This window comes from Oncorhynchus masou, unplaced genomic scaffold (genome assembly GCF_036934945.1).
Source record: "Oncorhynchus masou masou isolate Uvic2021 unplaced genomic scaffold, UVic_Omas_1.1 unplaced_scaffold_29___fragment_2___debris, whole genome shotgun sequence".
NCBI lineage: Eukaryota > Metazoa > Chordata > Actinopteri > Salmoniformes > Salmonidae > Oncorhynchus > Oncorhynchus masou.
Genome location: NW_027016548.1, coordinates 255088 through 282253, shown reverse-complemented (window position 1 = coordinate 282253; position 27166 = coordinate 255088). Strand labels below are relative to the sequence as shown.

Genomic DNA, 27166 nt, shown 5'->3' with positions numbered 1-27166 from the left:
GGTAAACAGGTCTTAGTCACTATAAGAAAGAATACTAACAGCTCGTTCCATTGAAATAAGGCAAATGCAGTATTTTTAAACTGTCAAAACCATTTGCCGTTTTTCAAAATTAAAGGGACTTTGAATTTAAATTGAGAGGACCGGAGGAAAGAATACAAATAACAAAGTCTAGTAACAATACATTATACTAGTGCATTGTGGATTACTGCTTCGTAATGAAAACTGACTTTGGAAATTCATGAAAGCTAATACTTCAATTATATGTATGCAACATAATCATGGTCAATTGCATTTGTCTTGGTTTGACCCTCTGTGACTTTGATGCTGTTTTAATTTAGCTAAAGGAAGGTAGTGTCAGAGAAAGTACATACAGTATGCAAATGAATTCATTTTACTGAGATAATTAAGATTAGAACACTGTAACTACATTAGAATATAACATTTTACAACAAAGTAAAATATAATCTAAAAACTCCTATCAGAAATTGCACACTGAAAGAAGGGTGTTTCATCAATTGCAACAAACAGAATGTGTTGCAAACGCATTACAAAAACATGAAGTGTTGAAATGTATTCATTCTGTCACTAAGATTAGGCATTAATTCTGTATTTTGGACTGTGTCATGCCAGGCGTGACAGACCAATAACACAACAACTAGACTTCATTTACCGATGAAATGTAGTCATATAACACTATCGTTGTCCTGGGAAAAGGAGCTCAACTACTAGTCTTGCCCTGATAAAAAGCTTCTAGAATATTCTGTAATAGTAAAAAAGTTATAATAATTGATTGGATTTATATAGTGCTTTTCAGAGTAGGGGGAAACTCACCTGATCCACCATCAATGCACGGCATCCACTTGGGTGATGCACAGTGACCATTTTTGTGCCAGAACGCTCACCACACATCAACTAAAACTAGCAAAAAAGTTACATATTCCTTAACTTTAAATATGTAAAAAATGGTGAGAAACGTCTTCATGATCTGCTCCAGGGACTCCAGGACACAAACCTGGCTTTGAGTGAGAAGAAAAATACTATATTGACTTCATAGTAGGCAGACGGCTGCCAGGTAGAGTTCTGGTGTAAAACAGGTCCAGAGTCAAAGTCATGTCTCTATGGAAACACTGAATGAAATGTTTACAGAGTACAGAATACTCACAACAGCAACATGCCAGAGAGTTTCTCTCCCAGCCAACACTATTCGTCAACAGGCAAGACTCCCATCCAGGTTTGACTGAGGAGGACTGATGTCTTCCTTTCTGTAGCCAGGGAGCCTTATATGTCCTGCCAATTCTAAATTGGGTGTATGAGATGAGTACTAGGACATAGGCAGGCAGCAGCTTGTCCTTTTCACCCCAATTTTCACCCCCCCCCCCCCAAAAAAAAGCTGAGATAAGCATGGGGCTTATTAGAAAAGTGTGGCACTAGTTCAGGTAGATCGGGGTCATGCTTTGCCCTCGCTCTTAGCCAAGAGCATGCGCTCAGACACAGTCTTGATGGGGACCCCTTACGGGACACCTTGACATGGATGAAAAGGGTTGAAGGAGAGAGGCTGGAGCCATCTGCCTTCAGCAAGTGGACATGGCGGTAACCTAGAAAAATAGACTCACGGGGGTCAGTGTCACCTCACAGACACAATAGCTACACAAACACCCCTACAACACAGAGACAGTAACCTAGTACCTGTACGGAGGCTGGTGAAGGGCAAGGTGTACTGGCCCACAAAGTCGTTCTTGGCTTTGTGGTCATGGTCTTCCACTACAAAGCGTACCAGGGCCAGCTCAGGAACCTGCAGCTGGAAGCTCAAAGTGCTGTCCCAGCGTGGGTTAAAACCTGCAGGGGGCATAGGAGAGCTGTCAGACACTGCCATCCAACACCATTCACAGCCTGAAAGTACTCCACAGACTGGGATAATGGCCTCTACACGAGAAGTATAATTTTCTGGTACTCAGAATACCTGCACTGAGCAAAGATGATGGAGTAGCCGGGGTATCTGTCATGTTTTGTTATCTTTATGGTAAAGATAAACATAGGAGTACGGAATAATGTTTCTGATAACCGTCTGTGTGGAATAGTGCCGTGTGTGGTGGGAGTCATACAGGCGCCCTGGAATACTTATGTTGATTCATGGTAAAACGGCAAATATTCCTAGTACTATTATGATGTTCTTCTAATTATATTTCTAATATGGTTCATATGTGAACTCAAGGGTGTATACAACCCTCGTGATCCATTTCTTGAATGGGAGTACAATAGATGTGCAATAGATGAGTGGAAGGTTACCATTGTTGTCGATTCGGTGGGTTTTGTCTCTGGATTTATCAATGGCCACCCCGTGAATTTCCACCAACACCTGTGGGTCCACAATGGAGTTGGGCTTGTCTGTGTTGATCTTAGGGAGCTGCTGTGCTGATATTATCTGAACACAAAATCACACCAATTACTTTTTGTGCCTTTGTATATACAATTCTAATATGAAAATTATTCAAATGATTTTACATGATTTTACACTGCACTACTATTCCAACAAGGCAGTTACCACATTTCGACTACCACAACAGAATCTGATTCCTAGCAGGTTTCTCACCCGTATGGTGAGTTGTGTGGGGATGTGTCCTGGCCCACCTCCTGTGATCTCTGGGTTGAAGTTGGAGCTGGGGCTGCACAGGAAGCTGGGCTTGAGGATGTATCCGCAGCGGCCGTTAGGCAGGAAACGGCCCTGGTTCAGATCCATCTGCTCCCCTGGAGTCTGGAAATTCAGAGCCACTGCAGAGAGAGAGAGGGAGAGAGAGAGAGAGTGAGAGAGAGGACAGACAGGGGAGTGAAAAGAGACAACAACAACTTACCGCAACATTGGAACAACAGAACCCACTTTACCAGGCAGCAGAGTGTGAGGTTAGTTATTATGACAAGTGGAATGAGGAATAGGAGGCTCATACCAAACATTTGCAATGCTCTCAGAGGCCCAACGTAAAATAACTTTCTATCTCCAGGGACTTCCAGGCTAAATAATGTTAAATAAATGAGCCACCATATCAGCCACCATATCCCTCCTCCATCCCACCCCACCCCCCCCACCTCCAACCCCCTCCAACCCAGAGTGCTGACCCATCGAGCAGCCGCCGTTCCACATATCCTGGGGGTCGTAGTTGGAGGATTGGAGGCGCTGCCCGGAGGGATAGATCCGGCTCAGATGCTTGCAGTTGTGTCTGACAAACAGCTTTCCTGAAAGGTGATGGGAGGACAGGGTAAGAGACCCATTACAATACCTCAAACGCAAATAAAAAGACAGACACACACAAATATGCACGACAACGTGATGCACAAATGCACCCGTGTGTGTATTCAAGGACTTTCTCTACAACTACAGTGCCAGTAGGAACTATGAGTCATTGTAGGATCTCAACAGGAACTGATTCACAGAAAACTGTTCGGTTCGAGTTATGTCTTCCTAAGCCCCTTGCCTGTGTCCTTGATGTGTTTGAGGGCGTCATTCTCATTGAAGGATGACATCTCATCGGGTGGTTTCTGGGTAGAGTGTTGGAACCCGCGGAAGGGGACACTTCGACAGTACACCACCAGTTCAGACAGCTCTGGGCTCAGCTTAGATGAGACCGCCTGAGCCAGCAACACAAAAGGCACAAGAGAAATGCTTGATATACAGAGTGTTCCTCATCAATTTCTGTAGACTTACAGTGCCGTCTCAGTCACATGGAAGATAAAGATGTAGCACCTTGGCAGGGTCCCTTTTGTCCTTTTTGTTGTTGCTTGATGCCTCGTCGTCCGAGCTGGTATCAAAGCTGCTGGTCTTCCCCAGCTGGTTCAGGTGATGAACATCCTTCTTCCCCTTCACCAGGATTCGACCCCTAAGCTCCTGCAGAGACAAGACAAAGGTGGTTCAAAACATATGTTAGTATTCCACAATCGTTTCATAAACATGCGCGGGTGGGAGAGAGAGTAGAAAAGGACAACAGGTTTCTTAGGCAGAAGGGGTCAGGGATGTGTGTCCAAGAGAGCTGGGGACAGGTGGTGAGTAGACAGCTGGGGACAGAGGTGAGTAGAGAGGTGGGGACATGGGTGTGTAGAGAGCTGGGGACAGGGGTGAGTGTCCTAGAGAGCTGGGGACAGGGGTGAATAGAGAGCTGGGGTCAGGGGTGAGTAGAGAGCTGGGGTCAGGGGTGAGTAGAGAGCTGGGGTCAGGGGAGAGTAGAGAGCTGGGGACAGGAGGTGAGTAGAGAGCTGGGGACAGGAGGTGAGTAGAGAGCTGGGGACAGGGGTGAGTAGAGAGCTGGGGACAGGGGTGAGTAGAGAGCTGGGGACAGGGGTGAGTAGAGAGCTGGGGACAGGGGGTGAGTAGAGAGCTGGGGACAGGGGGTGAGTAGAGAGCTGGGGACAGGGGTGAGTAGAGAGCTGGGGTCAGGGGTGAGTAGAGAGCTGGGGTCAGGGGAGAGTAGAGAGCTGGGGACAGGAGGTGAGTAGAGAGCTGGGGACAGGAGGTGAGTAGAGAGCTGGGGACAGGGGTGAGTAGAGAGCTGGGGACAGGGGTGAGTAGAGAGCTGGGGACAGGGGTGAGTAGAGAGCTGGGGACAGGGGGTGAGTAGAGAGCTGGGGACAGGGGTGAGTAGAGAGCTGGGGACAGGGGGTGAGTAGAGAGCTGGGGACAGGGGGTGAGTAGAGAGCTGGGGACAGGGGTGTGTGTCCTAGAGAGCTGGGGACAGGGGTGTGTGTCCTAGAGAGCTGGGGACAGGGGTGAGTAGAGAGCTGGGGACAGGGGTGTGTGTTCTTGAGAGCTGGGGACAGGGGTGAGTAGAGAGCTGGGGACAGGGGGTGAGTAGAGAGCTGGGGACAGGGGTGAGTAGAGAGCTGGGGACAGGGATGTGTGTCCTAGAGAGCTGAGGACAGGGGTGAGTGTCATAGAGAGCTGGGGACAGGGGGTGAGTAGAGAGCTGGGGACAGGGGGTGAGTAGAGAGCTGGGGACAGGGGTGAGTAGAGAGCTGGGGACAGGGGGTGAGTAGAGAGCTGGGGACAGGGGGTGAGTAGAGAGCTGGGGACAGGGGTGAGTAGAGAGCTGGGGACAGGGGTGAGTAGAGAGCTGGGGACAGGGGTGTGTGTCCTAGAGAGCTGGGGACAGGGGGTGAGTGTCCTAGAGAGCTGGGGACCGGGGTGAGTCGAGAGCTGGGGACAGGGGGCAAGTCGAGAGCTGGGGACAGGGGGCAAGTCGAGAGCTGGGGACAGGGGGTGAGTAGAGAGCTGGGGACAGGGGGTGAGTAGAGAGCTAGGGACAGGGGGTGAGTAGAGAGCTGGGGACAGGGGTGTGTGTCCTAGAGAGCTGGGGACAGGGGTGTGTGTCCTGGAGAGCTGGGGACAGGGGTTGAGTAGAGAGCTGGGGACAGGGGCTTAGTAGAGAGCTGGGGACAGGTGTGTGTGTCCTAGAGAGCTGGGGACAGGGGTGAGTAGAGAGCTGGGGACAGGGGTGTGTGTCCTAGAGAGCTGGGGACCGGGGTGAGTAGAGAGCTGGGGACAGGGGGCGAGTAGAGAGCTGGGGCCAGGGGGCGAGTAGAGAGCTGGGGACAGGGAGTGAGTAGAGAGCTGGGGACAGGAGGTGAGTAGAGAGCTGAGGACAGGGGTGTGTGTCCTAGAGAGCTGGGGACAGGGGTGAGTAGAGAGCTGGGGACAGGAGGTGAATAGAGAGCTTGGGGACAGGGGGTGAGTAGAGAGCTCGGGACAGGGGGTGAGTAGAGAGCTCGGGACAGGGGTGTGTGTCATACCTCAGGAGAGGGCAGGTCCTTCAGAGTCTGGTCGTTGAGGGGCTTGGTGAGCAGCCTCTTGCCCAGGATGGTGCGCAGGTGTCTGGCCATGACCGTCTGCTGCTCCACGGTACAGTGGTTCTCAAGGGACAGGATCAGGGGGTACGGGGAGGCCTATGGGAAAACACAAGGGTTGGTTCATAAGAGGCCACTCATTAAAATGTAAGAGAAACCATAAGCTCATTAGGTAATAAGCCAGGGTGTATTCTGGACTACACTGAGGCCAAGAAGCTGTTGGACAACAGTCTAGTCTTTTTAGACTCAGAGCCAAGACTATGACTGTAGCTTGAACTGAACGTTGGCAAAGGCAGAAAGTCAACTGTCTAGATTTGTTTCCTTCCCACTGGCCTGCTGCTATTTACTTGTTAAATCTATTTTGTTTTGATGAGGAATACTTTGCTTTCCATAAACAGTCACATATGGAAGACATATAGGGAATGAAGGATAAGATGAAACATTTGGCCTCCCTATAAGTCACACAACCATGTGTAACATCACCCCCACAACCCACTAAGAGGGTCTCACAGGTCAGGTGTGCTCACTTTTTTGGGGGTTATTTTCTTTGTTGTAATTTAAGAGGAAATGTTACTCACCTTGAAGGCATACTGGGCGATGGTCTCGATTACCTCTTTGAAGGGCACCTTAGAAGTAAGGGTGTGTCCATGGTAGATGACAGGCTCTCCTTTGTCCCCATCCCAACAATCCAGCTCCACACAACGGCAGCCCTGGTTCAGAGCTCTGTTTCACACAGTACATATTCTTAGTGTGTGCGTATGCATGCATATGTACATGTGTGTTTGTGTGTGTGCGTCTAATGCGCACGTGCGTATTTTATTACCTGATGTATGGCTCGGCGCTGCTGGCGCTGGTGACCTGGTCCTTGGTGAGGTAGGTGTTGTGTGAGGATGAGATGAAGTAGTGGGCCAGAGGTCTGGTCATGTCCTGGTGCACCCTGGCGTGGTCGGGGTTAAACACATCGTTCTCCTGGGACAGCATGTACATGGTGAAACCATTCTGGGTCATGAACTGGTTGTTCTGGGCTGCAGGGAGGAGGGGCACATCAAACCATCCAACCTTTTATGAACAGGAATAGACAGGTATCGACATGCCGTACGATTGTGCGGAAATAACGTCAAAGGAGGAACGGGCCCTGAATTTGCGGCAATTACAGTAAATATGTCAAATAAAAAAATAAAAAACATTCAGATAAATATAAGCACAGTGAATGTAAGGAATGCAGTTTGAAAAAAATGTTTGAAAATGTATGAACTCACTACTGTAAATGACTACAATGTCAAACGTAAGGTCATAAAAATCCAAGGCTAAAATTTTGTTCAAGTGTTTCTTCGGGCCTACCCCAGTCGTTGAGCTCGTAGGTGCGGATGAGGCTCTGAGCGTGGATCAGTGACGCGTCCTCCCCCTGGTCTCCCAGGAAGTCTCTCAGCTCAGCGGTGGACAGAACACAGCCGTTACCAGAGTAGTGTCTGAACACAGCGTCCAGCTCCGGCCGCCTCATCAGCTCCCTGCAGAACTCCTCGATCTCTACGTGGTCCAAACGGCCGTCGCACGACCGGTCAGCTTTCTGAGAGAGGGACGGAAGAGAGGGACAGAAGGACGGATAGAGGAGGAGGAGGGACAGACCGACAGAGGAGAGGGAGGGACAAAGAGACAGATGGGCGAACGGACAGACAGAGAGACCTTCGTTAGGGTTGTTCTGATTAAAACACACACCCCTCCACACATTTTCAAAGCGCTTCCCTAAAAACAGAGGGCTGGATCAAAGTTAACATCTTCAATTCTCATAGGTGAGCCATGTACATATGATCAAATCTATGGGCGCGCACTGATTTGCTATGGGAGTGGCCAGCAACCCCGTCCACTACCATAATTCATACCCTATCGACAAACATACACTCCACACATTACTGCATTGCAGTTGGTTTGATATTCAGTCTCTGAGGAGATGGATGGGCAGGGTTGGAGAAGGAAGCACATGGTGAAGGGAGGAGCAGGAAAACAACTGGACATGAAGGGAGAGGGGAGCTGAGAGACTTAGCTAGCAGTAATCCTCAAGGACGGAGAAATGACTGGCTGCCTGATAGAGAGGGGGAGGACGGGGAAGGACAAGACCGTTTGGGGAGAAAGAAAGACAGCAGCAGAGAGAAGAGAGCAGGAGAGAGAGAATGAGTGAGTGAGTGAGTGAGTGAGTGAGTGAGTGAGTGAGAAAGAGAGCGAGGGGCCTGCTAGTTGGCTTGCCACTGGGTTGGTAATTGAACACAGACTCCAGGCTGAGAGCGAAGCACAGCCCCAATCTACTCCACAGCATACTGAATAAACAATGGCCTTCAACCAACAACAACAACATCTCGTTCACGCACATACGTACACCCATGCAGTCAAGGTCTGTACACATTAACGTACAAGCATACTGAATGCTGCATACAGTGTGTGCTCACCTTGAATAGCGAGCGCGCGTACTGTTCATTCAGGTCTATGTTGATCATCTGCAGCAAGCGTTTGACCTCGTCGTAACTCATCTTCCCATCGTCGTTCTCATCAGCCCGTCTCAGGTAGCCACGGATCCAGGTGTGGGGGGGTTAAGGAGAGCAACCAAGGGAGCATTCCGAACCTCTAACCCTAAACACATCCTTAAAAGTACAATCTATGGTATATACAGTATGTATAGACACAAAACACATCTATACATACAGGCAGGGCTGATGCACATGCACACGGTATGTAAGCACATTACAGCCCACATCCAACTATGGGTAAGGGTCAAGTGCATAATTTCTTAATTCACAGCAATCCAGGAATCAATTGTGTAACCAACCGTTCAGAGGAGGATAAGTGTCTAATTCAACTACCAGGAATTGAAATGGAATATACACCCCAGGCTATGATTCAGATGTGTGTTGGCTGTAGATACACATGTCCTGTTGTGTCAACATCCATCTGAAGTCAAAACACTTAAAGCCACCTCCAAGGCCTCTAATGGAATAGAACACAGGGCTGACGTAGAGAGAGGAGACTATATGACACCTCCCTCTTCCAGGACACACACACACACACAACAATAAGAGCTTTTGCAAGGATGGTCTTGATCAATCTACTGCAAACACTGCTGGGACATGCCAGTGTAAAACCACACCTCAAATCTTACCCAATTACAAGCCACGGCACTAGCCTGGACAAGATCTGGCTTTGCGTTTAACACAAGTGTGTCTGTAGTGCACCTGTGTCGCAAATGACGCAGCGGCTATACCAGGGATCATGTTTGACAGGATAGTCAGACTATATTTAGACGCTGCTTTTTGCTGGGCCATTGCTGCACATCTTAGGCATGCTGTGGATGCGGGATGGTGCATGTGACAGTGTTATGTTCAGAGTCAGTCACCATAGCGATCCTGGCTGCCCAGCCTGCTCTATATTTACTTTGGGTCGAAGGCTGGCAGCCTGGCACAGCGCAGCAAAGGCCCACGGGGGGGGGTAAAGGATATTGGTCCAGTTTCTCCTTCTGGGTCATGTTGGCCACACGCTCCTTCAGCGTGCGTATCCCTCGGACCCAGTGCCTCGCCTCCTCCTCACAGGGGCAGAGGAGGTCCAAACTCTTCCTGGCTCCTCTGAACACCACCGTGAAGCACTGATTCTCTGGTACCGACCCGGATAGTCTCCGCAGAGCCTCAGACTGGCAGCCCTCACGCACACACTCCACCTCTGTGACCGAGACTGGCACAGAGAGAGGTGGGGGAGGGAAGGTGGGAGAAACAGAGAGAGTAATTGTATCAATCTGGTTGTAGGAATAAGCCGAATACAAAACGGAGCACCAAAACAAGTGGAACTTGAAGGGTGGTTCGGGGGCTGAAAGGTCGTGAACTTTAGGGGGAGTGTGGTAACACCCACGTAGCAGTGTGACATGGCATCTCGGTGCTGGGGTCCTGATTTGGCTCTTAAATAATACGACTTGTACAGACACAGACCTGCGTCAGCAGAATATGTTTACGACTCAGGCCTACATTTGTCTTTATGACAAGGTCCAAATTTAACCAGCAACGCCACCACACTCAGGGCACAGCCGTGAAACTAACACTCAAGTGCTGGCAGGACCTTTGGCCCAATGCCATGACATGTTTGTGTGTGTGCAAAGAGATAAGGGAAGAAAGAAGAACACCGTCTCATTGACTTCCAGAGAGATTAGCATGTATTTCAGCTCTCGTTGACTTCTTGAGAGATGAGCATGTATTTCAGCTCTTATCTATAACAGTAACATATGTGGTAAAAACCTGTCAGGGGGGGGGGGGCTTTACACGTGATAGCTGACCCTCTGCCCAGCAACACAGCACCAGCCTACTACCCCATTACCCTCCCTGCAACACATCCAGAATAGAGCCTGGTGAAGGTTTCAAACATAAGACTAGCTCCACCACAACGACAAACCCCATATCCCTTCATTAATTGAATAGCTGGAATTGTGGTTGGGTTTGTGGAGTAGCTTTCAAATCAGTCAGTTGGTTATTTAAGTACATATAGCAGTGCCTTTCTACACTGGGATCAGCCCCTAGACAACTGTCAACGGCCTCTTTCTGCTGAACAGCCCTCGCCTCTCCACCTCCTCAAAATCGCTGACACATTCCTGCCCATCGCTCCATGACAAGGGTGACATTTCAATGTGGAGAGTAGGGGGAAGTGTGGTGTGTGTGTGTGTGTGTATGTGTGAGTGTGTGTGGGAGTCTGGCACAGCCAAAGTGTTAAGTGCGGTGCATATTCTCTAAAGCCCATCTGAACAGAGGGGATCATGCTGAGCTGCAGGTGCCAGACCCCAAAGGCCCTTGAGACCACCTGTAGTCAGCGTGTGTGTGTGTGTGTGTGTGTGTGTGTGTGTGTGTGTGTGTGTGTGTGTGTGTGTGTGTGTGTGTGTGTGTGTGTGTGTGTGTGTGTGTGTGTGTGTGTGTGCGTGCGTGCGTGTGTTAATGAGCATGCATATGTCCTTCGACGCAGCCGCTTTTGTGTTATCAGTAGCTGTCTGCTGAAGTGGTCAGCCTGCCTTTGTTGTTGTTCTGCTCTAACTGTGGCCCGGTTGGGGGAAGACGACATCACAACCCCTGACCTCCCACACCAACCACCTGGCCTCTCACCCTGCTGTAGGGTGAGGCCTTATCCAGAAACATACAGCGCATTTGGAAAGTATTCAGACCACTTGACTTTTTCCAAATTTTGTTAGGTTACAGCCTAATTATAAAATTGATTAAATACGACACACAATAATAAGGTTTTAATAAATCTTTACAAATTTTGAAAATAGCACATTTACATAAGTATTCAGACACTTTACTCAGTACTTTGTTGAATCACCTTTGGCAGTGATTACAGCCTCTAGTCTTCTTGGGTATTAAATGCTGCAAGCATGGCACACCTGTATTTGGGGTGTTTCTCCCATTCTTCTCTGCAGAACCTCTCAAGCTCTGTCAGGTTGGATGGGGAGCGTTGCTGCACAGCTATTTTCAGGTCTAACCCCTAACGCAAACACATCCTCCAGTGGTACTCTGGAGCAGGTTTTCATCAAGGATCTCTCTGTACTTTGCTCTGTTCATCTTTGCCTCAATCCTGACTAGTCTCCCAGTCCCTGCCACTGAAAAACACCTCCACAGCATGATGCTGCCGCCACCATGCTTCACTGTAGGGATGGTGGCAAGTTTCCTCCAGACATGATGCTTGGCCTTCAGGCCAAAGAGTTCAATCTTGGTTTCATCAGACCAGAGAATCTTGTTTCTCATGGTCTGAGAGTCTTTAGGTGCCTTTTAGCAAACTCCAAGCGGGCTGTCATGTGCCTTTTACAGGAGTGGCTTCCGTCTGGGTACTATAGGCCTGATTGGTGGAGCGCTGCAGAGATGGATGTCCTTCTGGAAGAGGAACTCTGGAGCTCTGTCAGAGTGACCATCAGGTTCTTGGTCACCTCCCCGATCAAGGCCCTTCTCCCCTGATTGCTCAGTTTGGACGGGTGGCCAGCTCTATGAAGAGTCTTGGTGGTTCCAAACGTCTTCAGTTTAAGATTGATGGAGCCCACTGTGTTATTGGGGACCTTCAATGCTGCAGACATTTTTTGGTAACCTTCCCCAGATCTGTGCCTCGACACAATCCTGTCTCAGAGCTGTACGGACAATTCTTTCGACCTCATAATGGCTTGGTTTTTGCTCCAACATGCACTGTCAACCGTGGGACCTTATATAGACAGTTGTGTGCCTTTCCAAATCATGTCCAATCAATTGAATTTAGAAGAAAAAGAAAAAGCTCACCTATTTAGGCGAGGTGCTGGCTAGCGGAGTAGAAAACTTGAAAATACAAAAAAACAAATGGATAACATATGATCATAAATTCATTTTAGACTACACAAGCTTACAAACAATTACATTGGCAAAGTCACAATCAGTAGGTTTCCTGTAAAGAACAGGTTTTACAGGAAACCTACTGATCATAACAGTTTGTTGAGGGCTGACAGTTGTCACCCACTTCCCTTGAAAAATAGTTTGCCCTACAGCCAATTCTGTCGAATCAAAATAATTTCGACAGAAATATGGCTGAGACGCGAAGAAAGTTCAAGGAGAGGGGGTACAAAAATGATCAGATTAATATTGCCATTGAGCAAATTCAAAACCTTTTTCAAGGTCAGTCTCGCAAAAAGACGCATTCTTGCGTTCTAACTACCCGCTACTCAAAGCAATGGCACTTATAAATATAGATCCTTCAAACACCCACAAACAGAAATCGATCCCAATCAAAGGGGTTATTATGTGCTCCACTAAGGCAGTTATTTATCTTATAACTTGTCCTTGTGGTAAAAATTATGTGGGTAAAACAAAGCGCGAATTAAAAGTATGCGTCTCAGAGCATCGTCGCACCATTAGGTGCAAAAACTTGACGTACCCAGTTGCGGCCCACTTTTTGGAGGCAGGCCAGTCGATTTCGTCTCTGCGTTACATTGGCATCGAACATGTCACCCTCCCTAGGAAAGGGGGTGACCTTGATCATTTATTGTTAAAACGAGAGGCTGCCTGGATCTTTAATAACTTAAAGACCCTTGCTCCTTTCGGTCTCAACGTCGACTTTGATCTGAAGCCATTCTTGTGATTATTGCGACTTTGCCATTGTAATTGTAATTCTTTGTGTAGTCTAAAATACATCTATGATCGTATGCTATCCATTTGTTTTTTGTATGCTGTTCTTTGTATGCCATTTTAATATTTGAGAATTAACCAATGATATTAGGCCACTCTTGGCCATGATTACAAACACCTGCGTGTCTTTTGACACTATATAAACGAGTCACCCCGCAGTGTTTGTGTTTACACCCTGATGAAGACAGATACGAAACGTTGGATATTACATTTTTTTATTTAATTTTTAATTTTTATTTTTTTGCATCTGAGCTCCTTAAGTGTGCGGCTCTCCTTTATTTTCAATCATTTGAATTTACCACAAGTGGAATCCAATCAAGTTGTAGAAACATCTCAAGGATGCTCAGTGGGAACAGGATGCACCTGAGCTCAATTTCGAGTCTCATAGAAAAGGGTCTGAATATGTATGTAAATAAGGTATTTCCTTTTAAAAAATGTAATACATTTGCGAAAATTTCTCAAAACCTGTTTTCACTTTGTCATTATGGGGTATTGTGTGTAGATTGCTGAGATTTTCTTTTTAAATCCATTGCTGTAATGTAGCAAAATGTGGAAAAAGTCAAGGGATCTGAATACTTTCCGAATATACTGTATATTTAGAGAGTTGGGCCAACTTTTAACATGTTGAATATTGCTCTAATTCCAGACATTCAGTTACATGGCATTGGTTACATGTTCACCATGCAATGTTAATGGGGAGCTAACATGGCTGCCATAGAATGTTGAAGAGTCATGTAAATGCATCATAATGCAGAAACCGCATTGGCCCAACTCTCTAAATACATGGCTCTGGCCGTATCCATTCCCCACAGCAGCGGCTGCTTCCTGGGTCCCCGAGGGACATCGATAGGAGAGTCCTGGGACCTAATCTGAATTCCACGACCGAGGAATAGTCCTTGCTGAAGTGACATAGTGGGGGTGGATTGTGCAACAAGTGAAAGAGAAAGAGAGAGCAAAAGAGCGATAGGAAGAAAAAGAAAGAGAGAGAGAGATGAAGGTAGAGAGAAAGAGAGCGTTACAAGGAGGTCATGCAATTACAACCTCCCATCAGCATTATCCCATATCCCGTTTCCCCTCAGCTTGCCTCCCAGTCCAGGGTGTGTTAGGTCAGACTCAGACTAGTGGGTGTTAGAAGGTATTAAGGAAATGTTGTGTTCCACTTGAAGTGAACCACTGTGGCTCTATGCTGTCTGAGTCGACGTGATGAATGTACTCGCTTGACCTTGACATTCATAACCCGCCACAAAACACCTCTTAAACATTGCACTCGTTAACTGGACTTTGGAATTGAGTGGACATAAACATGTCTGTGATGTTTCCACTCTGTGTGTAGGTGGGTGTGTTTGCATGTGTGTTATCTAGGTCACTAGTATAATATGTTTGTACAGTGCGACTCGAAAATGAAAATAAAAAAATTCGGATTGACTCAGGCAACTCCAAAACTCTAAGGACTGCCAGCACTAATTCATTAAATGGTATGGGTCAGAGACATGTCTAAACTCTTTATATGTCAATCTCAAACATAGTAGTGGTTATTACGTCACAGCCAAACCCTGCAATTGGCAGTCATAAAGAGGTTTACCCATTTGGTAGGGCTATAATCTGACAGCAACACACACACACACACACCAAGAATTAGCCTGTGCCACCAGATCCCTATGGGCAGGGCCAAGGAGCCCTATATTTGTCCTATGGAACATGGAGGAGTCAGAACCATGGCCTCTCATTTACCGTAGAGATACCTCAAGAGCAATCTGAGAGGCAAACCCTGTAGGTGTAGACCTATTAAACTATACTGGGATTTACTACTGGTTAAGGAAGCCTGAGGACTCGAAGTGCTTCACCGGCTGCCCACCTTTTCCTCTCCTTAAACCATTGAACTTTGTATGTGTGTTTTTGGCTTTACTATCCTTGTGGGGACCATAACTCACAAGGATATCAAAACAAGGAAGTGAGCACAATTGGGGAGATTTTGCCGGTCCCCACAAGGTCAAAGGCTATTTTAGGCTTAGGGGTTAGGTTAAGGGTTAGAATTAGGGTTATGGGTTAGGTTTAGGAGTTAGGGTTATGTTTAGGTTTAGGGGTCCAGGAAAATAGGACTTTGAAAGGGAATAAATTGTTTGTTCCCCACAAGGATAGTGAAACAAATGTGTGTATTTTTTTGGTTAACTATTCTTGTGGGTACCAGAGGTCCTCACAAGACATTTTGCTGGTCCCCATTAGAAAAAAATGCTATTTTAGGCTTAGGGGTTAGGTTTACAATTAGGGTTAGAATCAGGTTAGGGGTTTATGGTTAGGTTTAGGAGTTAGGTATAGTTTTAGGGTTTGGGGTTAAGGTTAGGCTTAGGGTTTAGCATAAGGTTAGGGGTATGGTTAGGTTAAGGTTAGATTTAGGGTTTAGGGAAAATAGGGTTTTGGAAAGAAATCAATTATTTGGTCTCTAGAAGGATAGCAATACAAAACTGTGTGTGTGTGTGTGTGTGTGTGTGTGTGTGTGTGTGTGTGTGTGTGTGTGTGTGTGTGTGTGTGTGTGTGTGTGTGTGTGTGTGTGTGTGTGTGAAAGGGGAAGCGGTCAAAAGTTTAAGATTAGAAATATCTTTCCCACAGTTTAATGGGCCAAAACATCTAGGATTACTGTCAACATTTTCTCTCTTTTTCTTGAAGGGGATTGTAATCATTAGAGTGCTAATATAAAGTGCCTGCTTCCCTTTCTGATTGGCCCATTGCCTGCAAAAGATTAGCTCGCTGAGGTAAGCCAATAGCTTGAGGCTAACGGATAACAAGTCCATGTACACTGTTTCTAATGCAGCTTTTATACCTCTTTGTAACAGTGGCCAATGTGAACCTTCAGCATGTTTGGAGTTTCTGTGTGTACTATATGGATGCATTACTACAGGCGACACTGCCAAAAATAAAGAAAACACCAACATAAATCGTGTTAATAGGGCGTTGGTCCACCACGAGCCAGAACAGCTTCAATGCACATTGGCATGGATTCTACAAGTGTCTGGAACTCTATTGGAGGGATAACAACACAATTCTTCAAAGAGAAATTCCATCAGTTGATGTTTTGTTGATGGATACTCTGTCTCAGGCGCCGCTCCAGAATCTCCCATAAGTGTTCAATTGGGTTGAGATGTGGTGTCTGAGGCGGCCATGGCATATGGTTTACATCGTTTTCACGCTTATCAAACCTCGTTCCCTGTAGATGGGGGTATTGTCATCCTACGGGGACATGGTAGGCAAAATAATGGCATACTGAGCATTTTACACATGACCCTAAGCATGATGGGATGTTAACTGCTTTCAATATACCTTGTATTCCTCATTTACTCAAGTGTTTCCATTCCAACAGTTACCTGTATCATACAATTACACAGGTTATAGCATCTGACTTAAGTCCTGGCTCACAGCATAATATCCCATTAATTAATTAAAGGGAAATGTAGACAAGAAGGCATTATTGTTGGCCAACATGAAAAGCCTAAACGGCTTAGGACAAAGAGCAGGCTAAATTAGTCTACTGAATCAGGTCGAAGAGGAGGGTTGAATAGACTACAACAAGGGAGTGTGGTTGTGGAAGTCCTGTTCGTTTGTTTATACATGATTATGTTCTTGTATATAGCCTTCCCTTCATTCAAGGCTACTTTTCCCAATCTGATATCGGTTTAGTTTCCTTTCCAACTATTGCAAAAGCCTCAGATCCTGAAAAAAAAAAAAAAACGAAACATCCCCCTCCCGTGACCACTCCCCATCCCCACTCCTCTCTTCTTTTCTGCTCACTCCCTAGCCTTCTTCTCAATCTACACGTACCCTCTACCCTCCCTTTCCCTTAATCCACACCCTTATCCTTTCTCCTTCTCTTCCCTTATGCCTCCTTTTCTCCTCACCCACACCTCTCTTTTCTCTCCCCCACCCCAATACCTATTCTTTTCTCCTCTTCCATCCCTCTCTTTTTGTCCTCCTTCCCCATACCTCCCCTTTCCTCTCATCTACCCCCCCCCTCCTCTGGCCCCTCCCTCCACCCCTCCGTCACCCATTGTATACTCACAGGTCTGTTGTTCCTTGGCCTTGCGGGAGCTCTTGGTGGACTCACACCACACGGTGACCCCGTCCTCCAGCAGACGCAGGCTGCGGCTCTTTTGCCACTTCTGGGAGCGTACCTTCACCATGTTGGAACCGTGCATCATCACACGGACATCCTCATCATCCAGCACCCCTGGAAACACACACACACACACACAACACACACACACAGTCACACTTTTTGGTACACACTTTTAGGTAACGTGCAGTATCAATGAATTTTCCGGTATGATGTAATATAGTATGTCACTGACACTGTGTCATTGTTGAACACACCCACCAAGTCCTTATTTCATTCACTCTAGTCAAATTCAATGTTAGACCATCCACACCAAGCTCCACTGGCTGTTCATTGAGAGTTCAGTCTGTCTGCTCTCATGTCGTAAATGTCAGTAGAATTCTATGAGCCGTGTTCCTTCTTGGCCTTCCCTCGTCATGTTATTGCGGTGACATGACTGCGACGCTTATTTCGTAGTATAGGGACTCATAAACACTCAATAGCGTGTCAGGGTGAAAACGGAGGGTTATGAGCTATTATTGGGGGAAATTAACAGGTACGCTAACAAACCAGTCAAGCACAACCCATTTCATGATCTCTACTGTGGTTGTATTGTGTGTTTTAGGGCTTGGCACCAGTGGGCGTTCCAGAGATGACTCACTCACCTTTCTACATACAGCAGTCATCTTCCTTTGGAAGCACCGCCACCCTGACACACAAACACAGGCCATGATCTCATAATTAGGGCCGAAACTTTGTTTTATATACAAACCCCTGAAAGGAGCAACACTGAAACAGGGTTGACATTCAGGCTACTGAAGCAGGAAGTCACTACAGAATCTACTGACTTGAGAGGAGACAAACTTTTGTGAGTTAGAAATTGTTGTTTATTTTCCATGGTTCGTTGCAGCATGCGGTATAAGCCAGACTTTTGGAACTCTGCACAACAAAAGGAATAAGTAGAAGGCTAGGATTTGGAACAAATGCCAGTATTCCAAAGATTAATCTCCCTCACAGGCCAGAGGCAGTCCAACAGAGAACTGGAAAGGGGGATTTCAAGGCAAATGAGGGGTTTTACAGAGCTGCAGAAACAGATTGTCACAAATAACTAGCTTGTCAGTCAGTCTGGAGTTGCAGCAGCTCATCTAGGCAGGGAAACATCTCTCTGCTAATGGTTATTTAATACTAATGCGATTCACAGATACAGCCTGCTATCCCTGAGGTGCGTGTCACAGGGGACCTTTTAGAGAAAAACCAACCACCAACATCAGAAATGTTGCGCAGCTTTATCATCTATGTTAAGAGCAGAGTAAAACAGACAGCTATGGAAAATGGAGAGGAAAGATGGGCAGAGCTGTAACAAGACGTGCACCATCACGTTGTAAGTGTACACCTGTATTGCATACTTGGAACTGCATTCAGACACTACTGAAAACAAAGAGAGAGTATTTTCTCTGTTATTTTCTCCCGTCGGACAGTTGGATGCCTCTTTGGTTCTCTGCAGTAGGTGAATGGGACCTCGTATTACTGTTCAACTGTGTATTCAACTACAAAAGAGGATTTCAAAAGGAATGCTCTGAAAGAAAAACTCTCTCCCGTCCTCCCAAACTCCCTCCCTTTCCCCCTCTCTTCTCTAAGTCTCTCAAGTATACCCTCAAAGATTGATTTCAAAAACTGTTTCCATGGATGCCCTCATCTATTATTTCTCTTGAATCAGCTAAAATCCCTTTCAGAGTTCTTTATACTGCCAATGCCATGCCAGTCTCCGACTGAGCTCTTCACAGGCTTCCAGAGCTGGCCTCTATTCACGATAAAGTGCACTACTTTTGTCCAGGGCTCATAGTAGTACCAAAAGTAGTGCACTATAGGGAATAGGGTGCCATTTGGGTTGCAGGCGCGGGCTATGAGAGACAGTACACCATGAGCAGCTCAGTGCTCTCACCCACTCCCCTCCCCCTATTCCTCTCCCCCTAAGTAGGGGAATCAAACGGAGCCCAGCCGTGTCTCTCTCTCTCTCCAGCCGTTGGTCAAACACAAAGAGAACCATCCTCCTCCCCAACCCCAAGGCTCCACCATAACAACCGTGTTTTTGACACAGTCCGTCACCAAGCTGTTACCACATGCCAGGAATTCCCACAGGCTGAGCAGTGAAGCACAAGGACCCTATTAACAGCGGGTCAGTGACCATGCTAAGCTGTCCTAACTGACCTGTGTTCTCGCTCCGCCCATCCTCACAACCACTAACCCCAACCCATTTTGAGCCCGTAAAATGATTATTCCTGGACCTACTGTTGCCACCTCACTGACCTCAACCCTATGTTTTTTTTTCTCTCTGTCCCGTCCCTATACCTCCCCATCCAGGAATACGTATGAAAAATCTGGGCACCTGGGTACATATGCAAATGTTCAGGGAAGCTGGATACCCCCCACTGCCAACCGAGCCGAGAGTTTTAGTATCAAGCACTCCTCACCTTGACAACAGCATAACAGACATGTTATATGCTAAGAGAGACCTGTCCATACAGTAACACTGCTGTAATGAAGCACGTGTGGGTGTGAGGGGAGAAAGAGGGGGCTTTGGAGGCCCATGAGCTGGGTACTCTGTTCGTCACAGCTCCTACGGCACGGCGAGGAGAATTTTGTTGACACGCACTTTGGGCCAGCAAATTGGGCAAGCATAACAACCTGGCTGGATAGCAACGATAAAAAAAAGGCATGCGAAACCAAACACACAACAAGATGGGGGTTCTGAACAGAGGGAGAGCGAAAGAAGGAAATGTATAATTACAACAGCAGAAGGAGTGAAGTGGGAAACAGAAGGAACGAAGTACAAAATAAAAAGGTTGGGATATGGAGGAATGAGACTCGGAAATAAGTACGAGGGCGAAGATACAGAGTGAATAGTTAGGGAGATTTCTGGGCATTGTTAGACCCAATACCCTGAGACACAGCCAGTTGTCTCGGGGTAAAACAGAGAACCAATTATAACATGGGATTGTTCATTTGTGATAAACATAAGTCAAAATGTAGTACATTTGATGCAGGAGAATCACAAGCCCAGTCTCAGACATCATGTTTCTGGTTCTCCATGTCTGTCTGTGGAACTAAGTACTGGACCCCATGGGACCTGCTGTAAACCTAGGTGACGTGTTGTATTGATTCGAGGTAAGAAATGAGCTAACTGAGGTCGAAACAGCAGTGTTGAACTCAAATCAAATCAATGCTCTCAGACACAGACTGGGAGAGAAGCCAAGGAAAACGTTGAACCCTGATAAGAAGAGAAGGGCACATCAAAGAACGGAGCTGCTAGACAGAGACGGTTGACATTAAGGCACAGATTTTCTCAGATCACACCAATAAACTGCCATATATCCATTTTCAGAAATGTTGACAAATTAGCTTTTGATGTTTAAAGAAATTAAATGTTTTTTTTTCACTATCTAATCATGGCATGGGATTGTTCAATGACAGACATGTATTTGTTTGAAATATAGAGCATTTGGAATGTATTCAGACCCCTTGACTTTTTCCACATTTTGTTACATTACAGCCTTATTCTAAATAAACATTTTCAAAATAAAAAACTGAAATATCACATTTACATAAGTATTCAGACCCTTTACTCTGTTGAAGCACCTTTGGCAGTGAATACAGCATCAAGACGCTACAAGCTTGGCACACTTGCATTTGGGGTGTTTCTTCCATTCTTCTGTGCAGATCCTCTCAAGCTCTGTCAGGTTGGATGGGGAGCGTTGCTGCACAGCTATTTTTTATCTTTCCCCAGAGATGATCGATTGGGTTCAATTTCGGGATTGGGCTGGGCCCCTCAAGGACATTCAGAGACCGAAGCCTCTCCTGCATTGTCTTGGCTGTGCGCTTAGGGTCATTGTCCTGTTGGAAGGTGAACCTTTGCCCCAGTCTGAGGCCCTGAGCTCTCTGGAGCAGGATTTCATCAAAAGTCTTTCTGTACTTTGCTCCGTTCATCTTTGCCTTGATCCTGACTAGCCTCCCAGTCCCTGCCGCTGAAAAACATCCTCACAGCATGATGCTGCCACCACCATGCTTCACCATAGGGATGGTGCCAGGTTTCCTCCAGACGTGACACTTGGCATTCAGGCCAAAGAGTTCAATCTTGGTATCATCAGACCAGAGAATCTTGTTTCTCATGGTCTGAGAGTCTTTAGGTGCCTTTTGGCAAACTCCAAGTGGGTTGTCATGTGCCTTTAACTGAGGAGTGGCTTCCGTCTGGCCACTCCACCATAAAGGCCGGATTGGTAGAGTGCTGCAGATCTGGTTGTCCTTCTGGATGGTTCTCCCATCTCCACAGAGGAACTCTAGAGCTCTGTCAGAGTGACCATCGGGTTTTTGATCACCTCCCTGACCATGGCCCTTCTCCCCCGATTGCTCAGTTGGCTGGGCAGCCAGCTCTAGGAAGAGACTTGGTGGTTCCAAACTTCTTCCATTTAAGAATGATGGAGGCAACTGTGCTCAAGGACCTTCAATGCTGCAGAAATGTTTTGGTACCCTTCCCCAGAACTGTGCCTCAACACAATCCTGTCTCGGAGCTCTACGGACAATTCCTTCAACCTCATGGCTTGGTTTTTGCTCTAACTTGCACTGTCAACTGTGGGACCTTATATAGACTGGTGTGCGCCTTTCCAAATCATGTCCAATCAATTGACTTTACCACAGGTGGACGCCCAATCAAGTTGTAGAAACGTCTTAAGGATGATCAACGGAAACAGGATGCACCTGAGCTCAATTTTGAGTCTCATTTCAAAGGGTCTGAATACTTACGTAAATAAGGTATTCTTGTTCTTTATTTTTAATAAATTTGCAAAAATGTCAAAATAAATAAGGCTTTAACATAACAAAATGTGGAAAAGGTCAAGGGGTCTGAATACTTTCCGAAGGCACGGTATATATATATATATATATATATATATATCACATATACAAACATTCCATTCCAGCTAAACAACAAATATAGTGTTTGGCAAAGAAAACTAACATTTTCATACACATCTAAAATTGATGAATTAAAAATCTAAGATCTGTTTTGCACACACACACACGAAGGTACCTATAAGCAATCATTTCTGATGCAAAAACACAAAATGTGAAAAATGGGTGGATATAGCGTTTTGGAAAGAAACTTTTCATTCTACTACAGCAAATTAAATCCTCAATACACAACCATAAATCGTAACTTCCCCACTGTAAAATGATCTTTAATTGACATTGACGTTTTACCTCATAGTTATACCACATAAAGTGAGTTACGTTTAACTCTGAACTAAGGGGAAATGCCACAGACCACGCAAGACAGCATTGATCCTATCAAATCAATTTTTATTGGTCGCATACACATATTTACCAGGTGTTATTGCGGGTGCAGTAAATTGCTTGTCAAAAAGCAGGTCATGTCATATGATGTCACCCAAACAGCTCATTAAATCCTCATATGATCATATAGGCTAGGGAGCGTCGACTCGATTCAGCTGCGAGACAATTTTTTCTTGAGTGGATGGTCAGGGGGCTGGACCATAATAACAAATCATTTACTGCAAATTGGACTGCAAATTGACCACAAGAAGCCCAAACAGATTACTAAAACATCACAATCACTTTAAACCTTGTTTACATTTGTATACAATCACTTATACAGTATCTCAATATTATGCGTGAAAATACTTTGGAACACATTTCCAAAATCAAGATCACTTGGAGCTGATTCGCCGGTCTATTTACAGAATTTTATGTCCAACAATAAAAAGACAAAGATATAGGCTATGTACTAACTAAAATATACCAAACTGCAACACTTGGCAAACACAGGAATCAATGTGTGCTAATACATGTGTTGCTGATATCTCTCTGCAGCCAGATAGTATGCATCTGCTGGGTTAATGACATTTGGAGAAAACCTTTGACCCCTAACATTTGAAAAAGGCACGGCCACTGGGAACTAGGTCTATGGAAACATTACTTTGTCAACATACTCTTCTTCTCCGCCATTTGAAAAAAGTCTTCACACATACCCTAAACAAATCACCCTCCCCTAAAGATTCCATACTACTACTGAATGCTATTTCACATGCTGGCAGAAGAGGGTGAAGTTAATAAATGGTGCATAATTCAGGGTAGTTCCGTTTCCCTTATAGAGTATAATGGGGAAATATCCATAATATCAGAGACATTGTAATAAAAAGTGTATTGTTTTTAAATGCAAGTTCTCCTTTGGTATGACTTAGGTTCTCCACAATTTGATGTGCCAAAACAGCTGTTGAGAGGTCGTGAAGTCCTAGAGCTGCAAGGCCAGCAGCCTGACCTCCTTCATTCCAGCCAGTTACAGACACAACCATCTGATACTGTTGCTTTGGTCTGTCATGACTATCAGGACCTCATTCATGGAGAATTTATGGAGTTTAGTGTTAGGATTAGGCATCCCACAAATATTCAATGGCAAAGGTAAATTCCCACCAGGATGCAAAATAGCAAATTAAAAAGTGTTTCAGGTTAGTGCAGTCACATTAGGTGATAGCACAGGTCAGAGTGCTAATCTCAGAGGCTTTCGTAACAAGAAGAGGTCATAGAACCAAGTCTGACATACACAATCTTTCAAAAGTTTGGGGTCACTTAGAAATGTACTTGTTTTTGAAAGAAAATCACATTTTCTGTCCATTAAAATAACATCAAATTAATTGGAAATACAGTGTAGACATTGTTAATGTTGGAAATGACTATTGTAGCTGGAAATGGCAGATTTTTAATGGAATATTTACATAGGCGTACAGAGGCCCATTATCAGCCTCCGGGATGCTGGCCTTCTAGGCAGAGTTGCAAAGATAAAGCCATATCTCAGACTGGCTAATAAAAATAAAAGATTAAGATGGGCAAAATAACACAGATACTGGACAGAGGAACTCTGCCTAGAAGGCCAGCATCCCGGAGTCGCCTCTTCACTGTTGACGTTGAGAGTGGTGTTTTTTGCGTACTATTTAATGAAGCTGCCAGTTGAGGACTTGTGAGGTGTCTGTTTCTCAAACTAGACACTCTAATGTACTTGTCCTCTTGCTCAGTTGTGCACCGGGGCCTCCCACTCATTTCTATTCTAGTTTGAAGGGAGTAGTACACAGCATTGTACGAGATCTTCAGTTTCTTGGCAATTTCTCGCATGGAATAGCCTTCATTTCTCAGAACACGAATAGACTGATGAGTTTCAGAAGAAAGTTATTTGTTTCTGGACATTTTGAACCTGTAAACCAACCCACAAATGCTGATGTTCCAGATACTCAACTAGTCAAAAGGCCCGCTTTATTGGTTCTTTAATCAGGAAAACAGTTTTCAGCTGTGCTAACATAATTGCAAAAGGGTTTTCTAATGATCAATCAGAATTTTTAAATAATAAACTTGGATTAGCTAATACAATGTGCCATTGGAACACAGGAGTGATGGTTGTTGATAATGGGCCTCTGTACGCCTATGTAGATATTCCATAAAATATCAGCTGTTTACAGCTACAATAGTCATTTACAACATTAACAATGTCTACACTGTTTTTCTGATCAATTTGATGTTATTTTAATGGACAAAAAACGTGCTTTTCTTTCAAAAACAAGGACATTTCTAAGTGACCCCAAACTTTTGAATGGTAGTGTGTGTTTAAATTGAAACAGGGTTATCGTGTGGAACCCGTCTCAATTTGATGTCTTAATGAATGGTATTGAAAAAACACTGTCAAGTATATTTCTAAGGTTTATACATTGTTGTTAGATCATATGCTCATAGGCACAGATGTTACTAGATTGAAATAGGAACAAGATTTACAGGTTGAAATAAGCAGAGAAGAATGGCGTCATATCCGTTTGAAAGCACACACAATGTTCCTACAACCTCAGACACAAGCTCCAGAAAAACTTCACAAAATGAATGCTGAAATGTCTTTCCCTTGTTGGCGTTGTAAGAGGCAAAAGGGTAATTTTTATCACATGTTTTGGTTTGCAAGCACATGCAATCTTATTTCAATGTTTTGGGAATCAGTAATCAACACAATTTCAAAATGTTTACAGATTTCCATCCCTCTCATGCCCAGATTGTGTGGGACTAACAAACCAGATCCATGGAACAAGAATCAGAAAAATATATATATATTGATCTGTCTGTGCTCGTGGCAAAGAAATCCATAGCATTATTCTTGAAATCAGATATTCCTCCTACTTTAGCACACTGGCTAAATTAAATATCTAGCTACATCCGTTTGGACAAGATTTTCTATAACCACATATATGGCCTCATATATGGCCAGTATATACACAAAACAAGAAGATGGAGCTTGCGTGTTACATGTAAATACACACATACATAGTATGACATGGTTCTGTCGTCTAGATTGACAGATATCTAGGCTTTACATGGACTTTGACAGGTGCTCTGTCCATCCTCAGCAGTTCTCTATTTTAGTTGAGGTGTGACAGTGAGCTAAGGGGGTTTTGATCAATAAGGGGGGGGGGGGCATGGTGAGAGGGTGGTGGGAGAGCTAGGCACAGGGTCAGAGATGTTCATTGGTACGTGAGGATCTGTGGGAGTGGGGTGGAGAGCCTGAATCACAAGTGGGTCAGTGAGCTGTTGGACACCACACAAACACATGACCACTTGTCAGAACCCACACACTCTCCACTTGAGTTGAGCTCTCTTTTCACACAGTGTGTGTGTGTGTGTGTGTGTGTGTGTGTGTGTGTGTGTGTGTGTGTGTGTGTGTGTGTGTGTGTGTGTGTGTGTGTGTGTGTGTGTGTGTGTGTGTGTGTGTGTGTGTGTGTTTACAAAGACCATTACATAAGTGGATTTCAAGCAAATAGTTTATTCCGTTTAGCAGAACTGATTACTGCCAACGCCAAGGCATATTGTTCACCATTTATCGTCCCTGCATTATAAGTTGTCAATGAGAAGACGTCTTCATTTCCATATTTATACATTCAATGCCTCCTGATAACTTGGAAAAATAAGCACCGACGCCAATTGATGTGGAACGCAATAGTGTAACTGTCATTAGCCTTATCCTGCACTGATTCATTCCCCCTTATGGACCAGAGCAACACACAAATACACAGGAAATAATAGTAATAACTAGTCAAAACAATCAACAGTTGTGAAATATAACTTTTTTTAAAAGGCAAAGCTGAACTACGTGCTCATATCTGTTGTAGCAAAATTAAACAAGATTCAAGGAAACAAATGAAAGTTGTTTTGACAGAAGAAGAAACGTTTTTAACCTAAGAGTCACTATTCTCTTACCCAGTTTCCTAAGTGGGTCATGCGCCTTGGTTTGGGATTCCACTGCCTTGGGTTCATGGTGCACGGCAGTAGGAGGTTTCTTGCTCCTGCCCAACATGATGCAAGTTCCAATGCCGTCCTCGTTGTACTTTCCTGTCTGTGGCTCTCTTGACTGATATTAAAAAGTCAGAAGTATGTATTGGGGGAGCGCAAATTCCCAGTGCAGGTGCCGTTTTTGAACTATTCCGAAAGTATTGAGTTGTGTGTTTCTCCGTTGCGTCACCCGGATAGCGCGCTATATTAATTCATTCCCTTTCCATGTGAAGTCCCTCCCAGCATGATTTAATAGCAGTGCGTAATCTGAGTCCAGCTAAGGGCGCAGAAACTCTTAAACTATACCCACTGACACAAACCACTTGTACCCACAGTCACATGTCCATATAGTCTGCCTGGCTATAGCCTTTCTTTTAACATTGCAGCCTATCAGGGGCATTGTGGTCATGGCCAAAAGAAAGTTTAACAATCTCACTGATCTATTTCATAGGTGGGGTCTATTTTTTTTTTTTTTTACCAACGAGAGTCACTATTCTCTTACCCAGCTACCTGGGTCCTGCGACTTGGGTTGGGATTCCACTGCCTTGGGTTCATGGTGCATGGCAGTAGGAGGTTTCTTGCTCCTGCCCAACATGATGCAAGTTCCAATGCCGTCCTCGTTGTACTTTCCTGTCTGTGTCTCTCTTGACTGATATGAAAAAGTCAGGGGTGTGTATTGGTGGAGCGCAAATTCCCAGTGCAGGTGCCGTTTTTTTAAACTCTTCCGCAAATT

At 45.3% G+C, this 27166-nt stretch overlaps 1 protein-coding gene across 1 annotated transcript; it reads right to left on the bottom strand.

The window, feature by feature from the left end:
• Nucleotides 1–1380: 1380 nt before the first annotated feature.
• Nucleotides 1381–27166, bottom strand: LOC135538726 (1-phosphatidylinositol 4,5-bisphosphate phosphodiesterase delta-3-A-like). The gene is given in 16 exon segments (XM_064964636.1): nucleotides 1381–1506; nucleotides 1509–1595; nucleotides 1687–1836; nucleotides 2287–2422; nucleotides 2591–2769; nucleotides 3112–3228; nucleotides 3468–3621; nucleotides 3737–3877; nucleotides 5773–5925; nucleotides 6405–6549; nucleotides 6650–6851; nucleotides 7168–7393; nucleotides 8268–8397; nucleotides 9312–9540; nucleotides 17035–17202; nucleotides 26362–27166. Coding segments are annotated over 16 exon segments (2373 nt in total). The 5' UTR covers nucleotides 26459–27166; the 3' UTR covers nucleotides 1381–1447.